Source organism: Ostrea edulis, chromosome 10 (assembly GCF_947568905.1).
Source record: "Ostrea edulis chromosome 10, xbOstEdul1.1, whole genome shotgun sequence".
Lineage (NCBI taxonomy): Eukaryota > Metazoa > Mollusca > Bivalvia > Ostreida > Ostreidae > Ostrea > Ostrea edulis.
In genome coordinates this window covers 4,075,223-4,093,565 of record NC_079173.1, presented here as the reverse complement: position 1 = coordinate 4,093,565, position 18,343 = coordinate 4,075,223, and the positions used below count along the sequence as shown (strand labels likewise).

Genomic DNA, 18,343 nt, shown 5'->3' with positions numbered 1-18,343 from the left:
GGTATTTTGATTCAACAAATTTTACAACTTCCCATATTTATGTAGTAATATTCCATTATCACCTGCATATGGTGTTTAAATCTCTCAACTGATTTGATATGCAGGAGGTTCTTCTGCATATCTTTGCCCGACTCTCTATTTTGTATTCCTAAATTATGAGATTGATCATTGTTCGTTAACTTCACCTTTTACAGGAGTTATATAACTTTGTTGAATTTGTAATTGCTACACTACAGAAACACTTTGTGGACGCAACTCCTCAGAAACCGCTCAGCGGATTTTGTTGAAGTTGTGTAGGATTGTTAGTCACCATATGTAGTTGATCATATTGCACTGCCATTTTGATTTGACAAATTTTACAGGAGTTACATGTATTGGACTTTGTTGAATTTGTACATGCTACACTATAGGAACACTTTGTGGATGCAACCACTTGGACACGGCTGTACGGACTTTGTTGACATTGCAGGATTGTTAGTCACCAAATGTAGTTGATTATTTTACACCACGATTTTGATTTGACAAATTTTACAAGAGTTATGGGGCTTCTGTGCTTCAGCTGTTTTTGTGGCAGTGGGGTACATACTACAGGTAGCAATTTTGTCAAATTTGTAATGAAGCATCTTTAGAACAAAGGGGATATATATTGTAGATTTCAGGACTCCTGCACACCTTGGGCTTTAGGGACGAAGCAAATATTGCCAAAAATTGACCATTTTTGGGGGGGGGGAAATTCTCTATACATGTACCTGCACATCTGTAAGAAAATCTAAATGCACTCTGGAAGGCTTCTACCAAAATTGTTCATTTTTCCTGCATTAAAGTCGAGACAGGTGGGTTGGTTGCATATTCCCACCCGGGAATTTTTCACTTGTAAGTATGTGGAGACCACTATTGCCAGTGAAGGGCTGCAAAATTTAGGCCTATGCTCGGCGCTTACGGCCTTTGAGCAGGAAGGGATCTTTATTGTGCTACACCTACTGTGACGCGGGGCCACAGTTTTTACGATCCCGTCCGAAGGACCGCCCCATTTAGTCGTCTCTTATGACAAGCAAAGGGTACTGAGGACCTATTATAACCCGAAGTCGAGACAGTCATCCATATCAAACAGCTGGTGTTTAACTACATAGATTAAAATCGAGTAAAGCATTTCTGGAGTTTAATGCTTCTTTAAAGTCTTGCGTGCGTGTAACAGGCGTTGGGGATTATTTATATGTTGTATGTACAGACACCTGAAGTGTGGATAGCGTGTATAGATCTTAAAAATACCACCTCCCCTCCCTTCTAGACTTCAATATGCAAATAGTATCTCACAAGTGGTCATCTCAAAAGCTTACAGAAAGTAGAAAGTGGGTAGTGGCTATGCAGAACGCTTTATGATGGTGATCGGCGGGGAAATAGAGGGGAGGTGGATATGTTTAAGATCTATACACGCTATCCACACTTAGAGATATGTTTAAGATCTACACACGCTATCCACACTTAGAGATATGTTTAAGATCTACACACGCTATCCATACTTAGAGATATGTTTAAGATCTACACACGCTATCCACACTTAGAGATATGTTTAAGATCTACACACACTATCCACACTTAGAGATATGTTTAAGATCTACACACGCTATCCACACTTAGAGATATGTTTAAGATCTACACACACTATCCACACTTAGAGATATGTTCTGTTATTTCTGTAGAAAATGAAGCGCGCTTCGAATTTAGTCCGTGGTACATTGCGATTGTATTGTGAATATATATAATCACATTTTAATTATTATTATTATCAATCTAAAGTCGTGTAGTTAAAACAGCTGAATCCAGACATGTTATTTAGATTTGGTAACAGATGAGTGGGATCAAAAATAATTGAATCAAAAGTAGGTTTTTTTTTCCTGCTTACTGATTTATGAGCCAATGGAAGAAATGCACATTGAGGACATTTCTTTTCTTGAAAAGAGTTGTGAGTGATTGCGCCTTGAAATAGAATTCAGCATTCGACGCCAGCAGAAGCGAATACAATAAGTTTGCCCTTTCTTATTTACGACAATATTATATAAGGAATAATTATTACGATTATTCAGTTCAATTGTGAATATGTTGAATTGAAGATATTACTAATTAGATATACATTTGCTCTCACAAAATTATTGCATACCTCAATTGAATTCATGACAGCATTAACTCAATTAAAGAGAGCGATAATCAATTAGGCGTGTCTTAATTAAATTGATGTATCAAATAATTATATTAATAATAAATAATAAAGAGAGCAATAATTCAATTAAATTGCGCGCATCGGTTCAGCAGAATAATTAATACTATCTATAATTTAATCAATGCACGCAGGTCAAAAATGAAGGTGGAAAGGTGAAGATAACGAACAGTAATCAATCTCATAACTCCTATAAAGAATACAGAATGGAGAGTAGGGCAAACACGGACCCCTGGATATACCAGAGGTGGGATCAGACAAACACGGACCCCTGGATATACCAGAGGTGGGATCAGACAAACACGGACCCTTGGATATACCAGAGGTGGGATCGGGTGCCCCTCTTGACCGGTCACATCTGCTGTGAACCCTATATCTTGACCAGGTAAACGGAATAACCCGTAGTCAAAATTAATAATTAAAAGAACGGCCTAGCAGTTGGTATGAATCATGTCAGACCACATTCGACCTTATGACAATTGTTTTTTGTAAATTAGGTCGTTAAAACGAACATATATTTTACTAAATATTGACTTTCATCAAGGACACTGCTGAAACCCCTATAACATCAACTTGTTTGTCAGTAGCCTCCCTCGATTTAAAAATTGATCGCACGTAGAACAAGCTCTTGCATATCGAATCTGTTGAGAAACATAAACATTACATACAGGTGATCATGGAATACTGCTACATAAATATGGGAAGATGACGATGGAGAAGCTGAATTCATGCCGTTTGTCATAAAGTTGAGTTGTTAGTTTACCGAAAACATAATGCTCAATAAAATATCTTACCATAAAACAGATGTGGAAGACTCTGTGGTGCTTTATTCGAGATCACAGGGATATATCGAATCGACATATGAACGAAAAATATTGTTAATAGATAAAACGCCGTCGATATATCCAAATGTTGAATTGAAGGCCACAGCAAGAGACTTTTTCTTCTCACGTAGAAGCTTTTCAATAAATTTTGCCTCGTCAGACCACGAGTACCGCAAATGGTACATAATACGCCCGTGAAAATACTTACATACGGTGTTTCTCTTAAGCCATAATTTGTAGAACTATGCTTCAGGTAGTATCAGCCATCATCAGGCTGTGACATACTTTCTTTGCATAATATGAATAAAGGGTCTTAGCTTAAAACTGTGACAGGAGGTAGGTAGACAAACCAAGAGTTCTGTGTGTAAATTATGTCCCCAAATTTGACCAAGTTCAACAACCCCTCAGCATTCAAAATGTCAAAGAAAATTAAAAAATTGTTTAGAATCAAAATCCTTGCACTATGCATCTTCAAGTTCTTCACAAATACCGTAGTATACCGTAGTGAGAGGAGTTATAAGGAAAAACCATGTTCTTTATTTAATATAATATTTCCTCAAAATGAACTACGTTGAACAACCTGTAATTTTCTTAAGAATTGAAAGCAATCAAAATTTTTGCTACATGCACATCTTTCACACCCATACAAATACTCTGTAAAATAAGAAGGTTCTCACTTGAAAACTGTGGAACGAAAAATAAACGACAAATCATCTACTCTCTATGCAATATTTCCGCAAAACTGTCTAAGTTCAAGAACCTGTGATTTTCTAAAAAAAAAAAAAAAAAAAAAAAAAAAAAAAAAAAAACTAAAGAAAATATCAAAATCCTTGCCACATGAACACCTTCAATATCCATACAAACACTCTGTAAAACAAGATGGTCCTCACTTGAAAGTTGTGGGAGGAGTTTGCCGGACAAATTATGTACCCTCCATATAACAATAATTTTCAAACAGGAACACAACATAGATCGCCGGGAAGCATGACTCTACAATAACCGTTTGTTCAAAAGGTTAGAGATTTTGAAAAATAGGTCAAAGTCCAAGGTTACTAGGCCAAAAGATTTGATACCATACCAAAGGCCTGATCATGAGGCATTTAAACATGAAATATCAAATCCCTATCCTTTTGGTTTAAAAGGTATATCCAAGGTTAATGTTGTTTGAAAAGTAGCTCAAGGTCCAATGTCAACAGTTCTGGTAACAAAAGAAATGTCTTCTAATGAGGCATCTTTATTTGAAACATCACAGTCCTATCACTCTTGGTTCAAAAGATAGAAACAAGGTTAATTTTTTTGAACAGTAGGTCAAAGTTCAAGGCAAAGATCATTAGGTCAAATGTCTACTACCAAAACAATGGTCTCTTCATGAGGCATCTATATGTGAAATATCAAAACCCTTTCCCCCTAATTCAAAAGATATAATCTAGGTTAAAGTTTTTAAAAAGTAGGTAAAAGTCCACAGTAAAGGTCACTAGGTCAAAAGTCTTGGTACCACAACAAAGGTCTCTTCATGATTGATTTTATATTGTTTAACGTCTATCTCTCGAGAATTTTTCACACGTGGAGACGTCATCATTGCCGGTGAAGGATTGCAAAATCCAGACCTATGCTCGGTGCTTACGTAGTGTGACATCCAATGTCATTCTGGGGAGTGCTTATAATAACAAAATTCATTCTCCATTTATAATAAAACATGTTTGCAAAGTCCGTTTCTAGAAAAGGTTGCTTTTTTACATTCCCAAATACCGATCACATGGGGATCCAGGTTAGAATAGGTCCTCAGTATCCTTTGCTTGTCGTAGACGGCGATTAAACGGGGGCGGTCCTTCGGATGAGACCGCAAAAACAGAGGTCCCTTGTCATAGCAGGTGTGGCACGATAAAGATCCCTCACTGATCAAAGGCCATAAACGCCGAGCATATACCTAAATTTTACAGCCCTTCACCGGCAGTGGTGACGTTTCCATATGAGTGAAATATTCTCGAGAAGGACGTTAAACAATTATTCAATCAATCAATCAATCAACCCAAACACCGTTCTAAAAATAGAGCTCCAAAACTTGATTTAGGTCTCCTGTGTCAATACACAATAATCAAATAATAGATCTAGCACACATACACTACACTACAACAGGTGTATATCTACAACACACAGAGATTTTTACCAGGCAGCTCAGTAGTATCAGCGTTCGTTCTGTAACTGGTACATGCATGTCGTGAGTTTGAGCTCCGCTGGTGCCATCCATGGTCGTGTCAAACCTAATACGTAAACACAGGTAGTGATTGCTCTTTCGCCAAACGCTCGTCATTTAGAAGTGAGAATCATGGGTCCTTCGGCTAAGACCTTAAACACGGAGGTCCTGTGTCACGGCAGGCGTTGGCACGTTAAAGAACCTTGACTGTTACGGTCGTAAGCGCTAAGCATAGGTCTAAATTTATGGCACTTCACCTACAGCTTGTGACGTCTGAGTATGAGTGAAAAAATTCTCGACGGGACGAAAACCCTACCAACCAGACAAAAAACTAGGCAAGGTCATGTTCGGTTCAAAGCAGTGGTACCGATCAGATAAAGCACACGGCTGGTGTAACAAGATACGGCTCATTTTTCTGCAATACCAAATTCGCAGCAGCACGACTTGCTACATGTAAGCTAAACACACTGAGTGTGCGTTCCGGACATGAATTGTGCTCCTGTATTAGCTGACCTATTTTTACACTCCCGTCTTTAGATGGGACGTATTATGGTACAGCGATGTCTGTCCGTCCGTCCGTCTGTTCGGGGTTTTCTGTTTCTAATTTCATTTCTCTGTCACATATCAAACTGAAACTTGCTATTTAGCTTCCTTGTTGATCACTCTAGATATGTTACAATTTTGATCCATTTCGACTGTCCGGAGAGCTATTGTCATGACCCCGGTGTCGGCGTCACACTTTAAGGAAAACACTTTAACCTGGGCTATATATTTTGAAACAAGGGGAATTTTGGTCTCAATATTTCACATATAGATACCTTATGAAGATACCTTTGTTTTTAACTGTTGACTTAAATTTAACCTACTTTTTAAAAACCTTTAACCTGAGCTGTATCTTTTGAACCAAGGAGGTTTTGATATTTCACATATAGATGCCTCATTAAGAGACCTTTGTTTTGGTACCAAGACTTTTGATCAATGACCTTTACTGTTGACTTTAACCTACTTTTAAAAAAAAAACCTTTAACCTGGGCTATATCTTCTAAACCAAGGGGGATAGGGTTTTGATATTTCACATTTTGATTCCTCATGAAGAGAATCCCGTGGGGATCCGGGTTAGAATAGGTCCTCAGTACCCCTTGCTTGTCGTAAGAAGCGACTAATTGGGGCAGTCCTTCGAATGAGATCGCAAAAACTGAGGCCCCGTATCGCAGCAGGTGTGGTACGATAAAGGTCCCTTCCTGCCCAAAGGCTGTAAGCGCCCAGCATAGGCCTAAATTTTGCAGTCCTTTACCAGTAATGATGACGTTTCCATACGAGTGAAAGATTCTCGAGAGAAACATTAAACAAGATACAATCAATCACTCACATTGGATGTATCAAATTTTAATAAATGTTCACTCTTTTGGTAAAATGCCATACTGTTTATATCTGATCTCCTGAATAAAATATGCCTCTCGTAATATCATCTGAGAACACATCACAGAGTCCACCACAAACTCCTCGTTCCATACAGATGGGGGAATCACAAGCCTCGCTCTCCTGTAGGGCTTGCTCTCGTTCAAACAGAAATCCTCCACTTTCTTCCTGACGATTTTATAATGCTTAACTTCAACCTCGAAGTTCGGATCTTGACCCCGAATTTGGCGCTGCAGTCTTTTTACTGCAAAATCATACAAAATGTAGTCTAGATCGGCCCAGGCCCTGTACTTTTCTTTAGCACCTTTTATAAGATGAAATTTTTTGTTAAGCAGAGCTTTTGTTTCATTGCGCAATGCTTTGAAGGTATTTTTTGGAACATAAAGAACATCTTGTAATTTCCAGTTTAAAAGTCGTTTTAATAACACAACAGACTCTTCTAACAGTTCTACCACTAATATCAAATCCATTTCTCTGTCCAGCTTTTCCAGATAGTTTTGAATTCCGGTCCAATTCCTTGAATGAAACAAATGAAGAGGGAAACCAAGTTCAAATGCCATTCTGTTGTTTGTTAACGAATTTTTCACCATGGGTTCGTATTTTGATGGATTTTCAAGGTACACTGAAATAGGATCCGTAACATTGATGTCAAATATATATGGCGGCCGAAAATAATGCAGTGTCGATATGAAAATTTCAAAGGGTTCTCGAACGGATGCCAAGTAAATTGTATCACGTGGCATGATGGCGCGAAAAGAAGCGCGGTTGTAAATCACATGGCTACACAAGATGTCGAACGTTTTGTTGACAGGTGGGGGTTCTATATTGTATTCTGTCACAGACTCAGTAATGCTGATAACATTTGGATACACGTTAGCGTTACGCCCCAGAACAAAGATCATGTTCCGAACGTATCCGTATCGGAGTAATATATTCTGAATGGTCGAGCTTGCTGCTTTGTGAACTTTGACATAGGCAATGTGATGGCGAGGTACGTGGGTGTTCAAAATGGAATCCGGGGCGACGTGTGTATACGTATAAGTGAAATAGACGTCTGTTACAAGGAGAAAAGCTACGAGTATTGTCAGCAACACTAGGGAGTTTCTTCTCAGATATCTACAAAATTAAATACTTACGTAATTACAAGGAATTGTCTTCACGAATATGTACATAATTAAATAGTATGTAATTACAGGAATCGTCAGTGAACACCGATGGCAATTTGTATTCGAATTGTTACTTGTATCATATAGACACATTCACCATTTTAACAATTTTATAAACTTTAGAACATTTTATATTTCGTTCTTTTCATGCACAATTTCTAAGATTTTGATGATAAAACAAGAGGCCCACAGGCCTTATTGGTCACCAGAATACTAGTGAAGAGGTATCACTACTTCGATGGGCTATGAAATCTTAAAAAAATTCCAGTTCTGAATATCTAAGCTAAATTTTAATGTTCAGCAACAGTATAAAACAAGATGTGTTCTTAAAGCTTCACTGCCTTCAAAAGTGCCTACACTGATAAAAGGCTTTAAATAATAGGCGTATTAACATTAAAACATCAAAAGATATGACTAATTTGGACCCATCCTAAAGTCATAACCCTGGGTTGTGAAATTCACCATTTTTTTTTTGTACATTCTTTTCTGCTATTCCTAAGTATGCATTTAGATTTTATACAGTATCAGCAAACTTACACATAAATACTATGCACTAAGTTTGGCCCCACCCTGGGGTCAGAACCCTTACTCTGGGGATCATTTTGGTAAAAGACTATCTGCAATTTTACTTAAAAGTATGTGCCATGCACATTCCTTCGTACATATTTTATGTCTTTGTCATGAGTTGATATACTTTGTCGAGTAGTCTGTGTTCCCTTTGACATTTTTTCTTTCATACCCGAGAAAATCAATTAGTGTCCCACAAATCAATGAAGCCGGTATCTTTAGAGTAATTAGTCAAGAAAACTGAATTTCCTTATATGCTATTTACCGGTTTTGGTTGTTGTTGTTTTTTTTTTTTTTTTTGGTTATTTTTTTTGTTTCCCTCGCGTTTTAAGTAAAATATCCCAAAGTAAATTGCGTCCCTTTGATATCAATTACAATAGTAAGTTTTTTCACACCCCTCCTCGACAAGATTAACTCTATGGCTGGACAGGGGGACGCTATCTTGAATCGTCCAGTCACCCCCCCCCCCTCCCGGAAGTCAAGCAGTAAAGTCGTGTATTCGTTTTCCGTCCTGTTTTCAGATAAACAAACTTTTACTTATGTTTTCACTTTTGATATCAATTTTCCAGCACTTTTTTTATTCATGTTGATCTGTTTTCTGGTGAATTATTGCACAGAAACGTTTTATTCCAACGCTTGTGAAATCTAAATCGTCTAATAAAAGGTGAAGATAATGAACATAACTCCTATAAAGGTGAAGATAACGAACAGTGATCAATCTCATAACTCCTATAAAGGTGAAGATAACGAACAGTGATCAATCTCATAACTCCTATAAAGGTGAAGATAACGAACAGTGACCAATCTCATAACTCCTATAAAGGTGAAGATAACGAACAGTGATCAATCTCATAACTCCTATAAAGGTGAAGATAACGAACAGTGATCAATCTCATAACTCCTATACAGCTGAAGATAACGAACAGTGATCAATCTCATAACTCCTATAAAGGTGAAGATAACGAACAGTGACCAATCTCATAACTCCTATAAAGGTGAAGATAACGAACAGTGATCAATCTCATAACTCCTATAAAGGTGAAGATAACGAACAGTGATCAATCTCATAACTCCTATAAAGGTGAAGATAACGAACAGTGACCAATCTCATAAATCCTATAAAGGTGAAGATAACGAACAGTGATCAATCTCATAACTCCTATAAAGGTGAAGATAACGAACAGTGATCAATCTCATAACTCCTATACAGCTGAAGATAACGAACAGTGATCAATCTCATAACTCCTATAAAGGTGAAGATAACGAACAGTGACCAATCTCATAACTCCTATAAAGGTGAAGATAACGAACAGTGATCAATCTCATAACTCCTATAAAGGTGAAGATAACGAACAGTGATCAATCCCATAACTCCTATAAAGGTGAAGATAACGACCAGTAATCAATCTCATAACTCCTATAAAGGCGAAGATAACGAACAGTGATAAATCTCATAACTCCTATAAAGGTGAAGATAACGAACAGTGGTCAATCTCATAACTCCTATAAAGGTGAAGATAACGAACAGTGATCAATCTCATAACTCTTATAAAGATGAAGATAACGAACAGTGATCAATCTCATAACTCCTATAAAGGTGAAGATAACGAACAGTGATCAATCTCATAACTCCTATAAAGGTGAAGATAACGAACAGTGATCAATCTCATAACTCCTATAAAGGTGAAGATAACGAACAGTGATCAATCTCATAACTCCTATAAAGGTGAAGATAACGAACAGTGATTAATCTCATAACTCCTATAAAGGTGAAGATAACGAACAGTGACCAATCTCATAAATCCTATAAAGATGAAGATAACGAACAGTGATCAATCTCATAACTCCTATAAAGGTGAAGATAACGAACAGTGATCAATCTCATTACTCCTATAGAAATTATTTTGATTCATGATTCATCAATTACCAGAAAACGCTTTCTCTATTTATTCCTTGTTTTGCACAACAATATTTTATATATATCTTATTTTATATAATGCGTTTTCTTCGTTAAATGTCAAATTCCAAATAATGCTATTCCATGTTTACTGGGTTTTTTTCTTGATCATTACTTAAGGGCGTCCGGGTAGCGCAAAGGTAGCGCTCTCGCTTCTCATGTAAAGCTATGCACGAATAAATATTTATTTCTTTCTTTGTTGTAACTAAATCCAGTGCGAGTATGCAATTTCTGCAAATTTAATGTGAATGATTATTTCTTTACGATTATTTTTCTTGTTGTGTTCTGACATTGTCTTCATCACCGTGGGATATTGATTTTCGATCAAATTATATACATTAACAGACCTATGTGAGAGGGACTTCCGGTTGATGGACATCATTTCCGGTTATCAAAGAGAAAAGGGGGAGGTTCGAGCAAAAGCTACATTACGCAAACAAAATCTATAATAACTAGTGAAATGAAACACTACAAAACAACTACAACACACCTTTTCTACTTTGTTTACAAAATTCTAGTTTCAGTGCACCTGTACTGAATTGTGAAATATAATCTTGTGAGGTTGACAACGATGAGGACAACGTGAGAACACAAAAAGAAAAATAATCGTGAAGAAATAATTATTCACATTTGCAGGAATTGCATATTGGACATGAAATAAAGTATTTGTAACCTAACCGAATGTTTGTCGTTTCATTTCGCACGGGATTTAGTTATAACAAAGAAAACCGATACACATAGAATAACACGATCTAGACATTTAACAAAGAAAACGCATCATACAAAATAAGATGTATTTAAAACGTTGTACTAAAAAAAGGAATGATTAGAGAAAACATTTTCTGGTAATTAATGAATCATGAATTAACATAAGTTCATTAGACGATTTAGATTTCACAAGCGTTGGAATAAAACGTTTCTGTCCAATAATTCACCAAAAACAGATCAACATGAATAAAAAAAAGTGCTGGAAAATTGATACCAAAAAATAAGTAAGTTTCTTTACCTGAAAACAGGACGGAAGACGGATACACGACTTTATTGCTTGACTTCCGGGGGAAAAGTAACTGGACGATTCAAGATAGCGTCCCCTGTCCAGCCATAGAGTTCATCTTGTCGAGGAGTGTGAAAAAAACCCAAACTATTATTAGAACTGATATCAAAAGGACGCAGTTTACTTTGGGATTTTACTTATAACGCAAAAAAAAAAAAAAAAAAAAAAAAAAAAAAAAAAAAAAATCCACGCCCCCCCCCCCCCCAAAAAAAACCCACCGTTAAATGGCATATAAGGCAATTCAGTTTTCTGAACAAATTACTCTAATGTTACCGGCTTCATTGATTTGCGGGACACTAATTGATTTTCTCAGGTTTGAAAGAAAAAAATGTCAAAGGGGGCACAGACTACTCGACAAAGTACGAGGAACCTATTGTTGGGTTTTTAAAATCTTAGAAATTGTGCATGAAAAAGAACAAAATATAAAATGTTCAAAAGTTTCTAAAATTTATAAAATTGTTAAAATGGTGAATGTGCCTATATGATACTTTAAATCGACATCCAACTAGAGTGGTATTGGGGTCCACAATGTACAATATTTCAACAACAAAATTCCGAAATTTTTGACAAGGTGGCTGCCCGCTCGTCAACATTTCTGGAACGATAAACTTTAGATCTCCCGGTAAATCTTCTGTACGTACAGTGAGTAAGAACCCGGTGGGATCACAAGGCCAGCTAATATTGTAGTTTTTGTTTTAATCTAGTTAGTACCTTAATGACTATTGTATACAAAACCCAAGGTCTAAAAGAACCACAAAAAATAATGTGCTATTCATACCTATAGCCGATTTTCTAAATAAATCCAAAACATGCAACTTTAGAAGTTTTCATGAACTTATTTTCCGTCAAATCAATCTCTGCTTTTATAGTATTATTTCGACAAAGAATGTTTTTGTGAAAGTACGGAATGTCTATTTCTCCTTTTTCTCTCTCAAGGAATCAAGAAAATAAATACAATAAAATTTTAAGTTACCTTGTGCGAAAGTATGCCATTTTCTTAAAAACTAAGACAAAGGTCAGCCGTTCCCAAATGTCACATAGTACTGTTAACTGAAAATAAATAATTAACCCCTTTCCTTGTTCATAATTTAATTCAGGAGCTCATAGAGTTTCACTCTGAAATCTTTTGACACATGCCACATTTTATGGAAAATAACGTTAAATGTAGAGAAATAAAGAGGGAGATGTATAGATTGGGGAACGCCTCGGTCTTTGTTCATCCACATGGAGCAATAAATACGATCAGTTTGGAGACATATGGAGTTATGGCCTACATCAACTGGTCGATATTGGAACCGAGGACTTTGAATAAAAGAATATCGTGCTTTAATTGTAAACAAAAGGTCGATTAACGCAAATCGTTTTACCACATAAAAACAAATCCATACATACTTGTCAGGGGAATAAGAGAGAGAGAGAGAGAGAGAGAGAGAGAGAGAGAGAGAGTGTGTGTGTAAATTTTAAAAAATCAAGTATTGTACATGTAGTACTGTATAAATCCAAATATCGCCGATTCTCTCGGACATAAGCAGTGTGCGGTTAAAACGCTGAACCAGTCCGCACTATTACGGGTACCCAACAACCGGTACATCTCCTTAACCAGTCCGTACTATTACGGGTACCCAGCAATCGGATCTCCTTAACCAGTCCGCACTATTACGGGTACCCAGCAATCGGATCTCCTTAACCAGTCCGCACTATTACGGTGTACCCAGCAATCGGATCTCCTTAACCAGTCCGCACTATTACGGGTACCCAGCAATCGGATCTCCTTAACCAGTCCGCACTATTACGGTGTACCCAGCAGGCGGTACATCTCCTTAACCAGTCCGCACTATTACGGTGTACCCAACAACCTGTACATCTCCTAGGTTTGTTTATGCGAACCGAATAATGGATGGAACACCAAACTTTTCTGCTCTAATTCCTCCGTCCATTTCGTGAGGTAATCCAAAAACGACGAGAATATGAAGATTTCCTCCGTCCATTTCGTGAAGTAATCCGAAATGACGAGAATATGAAGATTTCCTCTGCCTGTTTCAGGTATAGCTCACACAAAATACCGGTTGCAATTCTTTTCATAGACATACCGAATGTTGAGATTTGCATGGGAGCTCGGCGTTTTGGAATAGAATTTTCCCCACTTAGTTCATGTGTCACATCCCGCTATGTACTGATGTACAACGCATGCGTCAAAAGGCCACAAGGTATCTCAGAAACCCCTACAAAGATTTCACTCACCATTCAAAGTTATGAGTAATGTTAGAGTTACGATACAAAATCAGGCAGACAGCAAAAACATTAACCCCCCCCCCCCAGGCTCATTTTAAGATAACACTATACGGTGCACGATGAAAATGAACTAAATGCGTGAAAATTTTGCAGTGAATGTTATCATATTTATACATGTATGTCAACTTTCCATATTTTTGAGGCAGGCTACTGATGAACAAGTTGATGTTACAGTGTCTTTCTAAGTTTGCTGCCAATACAATCTGCTATTAGGCTGATTGCTGTTTGGCCTGTTTCATACTAATTGTTATGCCGTTCTTTACATATTGATTTTGACTACAGATTACTCCATTTACCTGATCAAGATATAGGGCTCATGGTGGGTGTAACCTGTCAACGGGGGATGCTTACTCCTCCTCCTAACTTTGGTTACATGTGTCAAGGGGTTCCATGTTTGTCTTACTCTCAGTGTGGTATTATTTACAGGAGTTATGAGATTGATCATTGCTTGTTATCTTCACTTTTTCATCAAGTTGTAAGCATTATAATTTACTGCACTTTTGTAACTTTATACAGTTATATATCAGAAAGCCTGTAGCAGCAATAACACTGAAGTTGTAGCATTATAATGAAATATACAGAGATGACTGGAGTTTGAACCTCCCCAAACTTTCTTGCAAAGATCTGTTTTTTCTTGATTGTGTGTTAAATCTAACAAACCTGAAAGATCTTCTCTTTAGCAGATAACAAAAATAACAATGTTACCCCCAGGACTATACATTTAATAAACTCTACAGCGCTTTATAAATAATGATGTCAGAAGTCTTCAACAAAAATAACAAATCCTTGTCCATCCCTTAGTATCAGTGACTGCTGGACTAATTAATGCCATGAATTGATTAATAATGGCAGTGCATGTTCTCAGTCAGTGGGAGAGAAAGGGACAGCACTCTTCTCTTTCTCCTCAGTTAAAGCTCTTGATGGATGAAGGTACACCGCATATGACACACCCTGAAATAAATAAATAAACAAATAAACACTTGCCAGAGTCTGTGATCTGCCCATGAATCAACTCAAGATTGAACACAGTATTCAAAACATTTTTCAAGAGTATCCCAAAGGTCAACCTTGGGGGACGAATAAGAACACATGAACATCCACTGCTCATGTGATCTAGAGTCCTCAGTTTAAAATAGTGGAGTCTACAAAAGTTGCCATTGAAATTTGCAAAAGAGTTTGTACAAGCAATATCGGTAGGGGACTAACAGCTGGAATATCTATTTCAATTGTTAATTTACAAGTGACATACATGTTGTGCTGATTTCGTATTTATTATTTCAAATTGTCAAAACAACACAGTGAATACACAAAGATTATCAGTATATGTATAAGGTTCATACAACTCATACTGTATCTAATGGGGGTGGTGGGGGTGGGGTGGTGGTGTAGAGTTGGAAAAAATCTAATGGGAGCTTATCGGAATAGGGTGCTCAAGACGATGAATATGGTATATCAAAATATCATTGCACATACATGGTTTACTGACTACGTATTGGATTAGGGATTGTTAGTTTACAGGTGACATACATATTTACTGATTACGTATTGAATTAGGGATTGTTAGTTTACAAGTGACATACATGTTTACTTATTACGTATTGGATTAGGGATTGTTAGTTTACAAGTGACATACATATTTACTGATTACGTATTGGATTAGGGATTGTTAGTTTACAAGTGACATACATGTTTACTGATTACGTATTGGATTATATAGGGATTGTTAGTTTACAGGTGACATACATGTTTACTGATTACGTATTGGATTAGGGATTGTTAGTTTACAAGTGACATACATGTTTACCGATTACGTATTGGAATAGGGATTGTTAGTTTACAGGTGACATACATGTTTACTGATTACGTATTGGAATAGGGACTGTTAGTTTACAAGTGACATACATGTTTACCGATTACGTATTGGATTAGGGATTGTTAGTTCACAAGTGACATACATGTTTACTGATTACGTATTGGATTATATAGGGATTGTTAGTTTACAAGTGACATACATGTTTACTGATTACGTATTGGATTATATAGGGATTGTTAGTTTACAAGTGACATACATGTTTACTGATTACGTATTGGAATAGGGATTGTTAGTTTACAAGTGACATACATGGTGTACTGATTACGTATTGGATTAGGGATTGTTAGTTTACGAGTGACATACATGGTTTACCGATTACGTATTGGATTAGGGATTGTTAGTTTACAAGTGACATACATATTTACTGATTACGTATTGGATTAGGGATTGTTAGTTTACAAGTGACATACATGTTTACTGATTACGTATTGGATTATATAGGGATTGTTAGTTTACAGGTGACATACATGTTTACTGATTACGTATTGGATTAGGGATTGTTAGTTTACAAGTGATATACATGTTTACTGATTACATATTGGATTAGGGATTGTTAGTTTACAAGTGACATACATGTTTACTGATTACGTATTGGATTAGGGATTCTTAGTTTACAAGTGACATACATGTTTACTGATTACGTATTGGAATAGGGATTGTTAGTTTACAAGTGACATACATGTTTACTGATTACATATTGGATTATATAGGGATTGTTAGTTTACAAGTGACATACATGTTTACTGATTACGTATTGGAATAGGGAGTGTTAGTTTACAAGTGACATACATGTTTACTGATTACGTAATTTGGATTATATAGGGATTGTTAGTTTACAAGTGACATACATGTTTACTGATTACGTATTGGATTAGGAAAATATTACAGAAGTGGAACAACACTATTATGTAATGATGCAGTATTGTAAAATACTGTAGAATGCTCTGATTTATCAACTTTATCATGGTCTACCTTATTCATTGTACCGAGTGCCCTGGTTACTTAGAAAAACAAGGGGGTGTGGGGTGCAATTATTCAAAAGTTCGTATTTCCAGTTAAATTTTGACTTTGAGAAATATTCAAATAGATATAGATTTACTGAATTCTAAATAAGTTATTACTATACTTTCCTTTATGATGATACATGAGCACCTCTCACAAAACTAGAATTAATAGATTGTCTGTGATATAGAGTTACTCCCCTTTGACTATAATTACCTGATGTTATCAGCTCTCACAAAACTAGAATTAATATAGACCGTCTGTGATATAGAGTTACTCCCCTTTGACTATAATTACCTGATGCTGAGCAGCTCTCAAAAAACTAGAATTAATAGACCGTCTGTGATATAGAGTTACTCCCCTTTGACTATAATTACCTGATGCTGAGCAGCTCTCACAAAACTGGAATTAACAGACCGTCTGTGATATAGAGTTACTCCCCTTTGACTATAATTACCTGATGCTGAGCAGCTCTCACAAAACTGGAATTAATAGACCGTCTGTGATATAGAGTTACTCCCCTTTGACTATAATTACCTGATGCTGAGCAGCTCTCACAAAACTGGAATTAATAGACCGTCTGTGATATAGAGTTACTCCCCTTTGACTATAATTACCTGATGTTATCAGCTCTCACAAAACTAGAATTAATAGAATGTCTGTGATATAGAGTTACTCCCCTTTGACTATAATTACCTGATGCTGAGCAGCTCTCACAAAACTGGAATTGGCCGTCACTGTTACAGCTCTAAGTTTGTCCCCTGTCCCAAAAATTATCTACAAGGAAAACAAGAAATCATAAACACTGATAAAACACTGAGGCCTAGGGACCATGATGTGTACCAATCACCTTACAGAGATACACAGTGGCGGATTTAGGGGGTGGGGGTGGGGGGGAACCTCCCACTCTTTCTTTTTTTAAACCACACCCAAACCTACACAGGATGTGGTGACTATAAATGAAATGAAGAAGGAACAAGAATTTTAGTCAAAAATGCATTAAAATGCACCATTTTGAATCAATCTTTTTAAAATTCACCCCCTCCCATTTCAGCCCTCAAAACTCCCTACAGTAAAGTCTAGATCTGACACTGATATATATATATACATTTGCTAACTTGAAAGTGAATGGTTTTTAAGAAAATCATGCGTTTCATTTCTGGACTTTAAGGAAGGCCTGGTTAGTAGGAGTCATGGACCAAACCATTATCTTGATTATAATAACAGCTACATTCATTTCTTAAAGAAATACAAATTACAGATTTCTATCTGACATGGCTGTCTATATCAATTTACTTAATTAAGGAATGACTTTCATTTTGGAACATATAATGCAATATATTGCCCGGTTTGGGTCTGTTTATGCTTTATAATCCACAAAGAATAAACTGACCCAAACCAGGTCATATCGTATAATATGCCCCAAAATTAAATTCATTCCTTGTAATGTAATGCAAAATGACAAAAGTACAAATCTTCGTTTACCAAAATACTGTAAAATACAAATCACTTATGCCGTGCTATGATTCACTTAGCAACCATGACGAAGCATCAAGCTGTGAAGGCAGCCATCTTAGTTTTATGGAACCTATATTTTTCAAAATTGTAGACATAGTTATTGAAGGTGAAGTTTGCTACGAACTTCATAACTGAGAATATGTGCAGGCTAATTGCATGCAATGCATATTTTGCTGCCTTTGTAAGATCAACTTTGAATTCACTCCGACAGAGATTGAGAAAATACAGGAAATTATTTACTAGTCTATGACGCGACACAAAT

The 18,343-nt window shown here is 36.5% G+C and overlaps 2 protein-coding genes across 14 annotated transcripts in view; both read right to left on the bottom strand.

Annotated features, from left to right (window-relative positions):
- Window positions 1-6,592: 6,592 nt before the first annotated feature.
- On the bottom strand, window positions 6,593-13,023 carry LOC125666587 (galactosylceramide sulfotransferase-like). 2 transcript variants are annotated; one of them, XM_056151718.1, is made up of 2 exons: window positions 12,878-13,023; window positions 6,593-7,768 (listed from the first exon to the last, which is right to left on the bottom strand). In XM_056151718.1, exons 1-2 carry the CDS (start codon window positions 12,985-12,987, stop codon window positions 6,631-6,633), a joined length of 1,248 nt encoding a protein of 415 aa, XP_056007693.1. In that variant the 5' UTR covers window positions 12,988-13,023; the 3' UTR covers window positions 6,593-6,630. The 2 variants fall into 2 exon arrangements, with proteins under 2 accessions (XP_056007693.1, XP_048755729.2); XM_048899772.2 differs by lacking the exon at window positions 12,878-13,023 and adding an exon at window positions 12,370-12,845.
- Window positions 13,024-14,394: 1,371 nt separating this feature from the next.
- LOC125666583 (UPF0415 protein C7orf25 homolog) overlaps window positions 14,395-18,343 on the bottom strand; it is an 88,373-nt gene continuing 84,424 nt past the window's right edge. For all 12 annotated transcript variants that reach the window (XM_048899764.2, XM_056151710.1, XM_048899763.2 and 9 more), the window contains 2 exons: window positions 17,260-17,340; window positions 14,395-14,639 (listed from right to left, as the gene is read on the bottom strand). In XM_048899764.2, the coding sequence (XP_048755721.2) occupies window positions 14,550-14,639; window positions 17,260-17,340 (171 nt within the window). In that variant the 3' untranslated portion in view covers window positions 14,395-14,549. The remainder of the gene's footprint in view (window positions 14,640-17,259; window positions 17,341-18,343) is intronic.

Bases quoted from the DNA above. Each gene is read 5' to 3' on its own strand.
- LOC125666587 (XM_056151718.1), bottom strand. From the start codon at position 12,987: ATGTACCGGTTGTTGGGTACCCGTAATAGTGCGGACTGGTTCAGCGTT. The intron at 7,769-12,877 runs GTACAATACTTG...TTAATTTTGTAG, and splicing joins GGATTTATACAGTACTACAT to ATATCTGAGAAGAAACTCCC.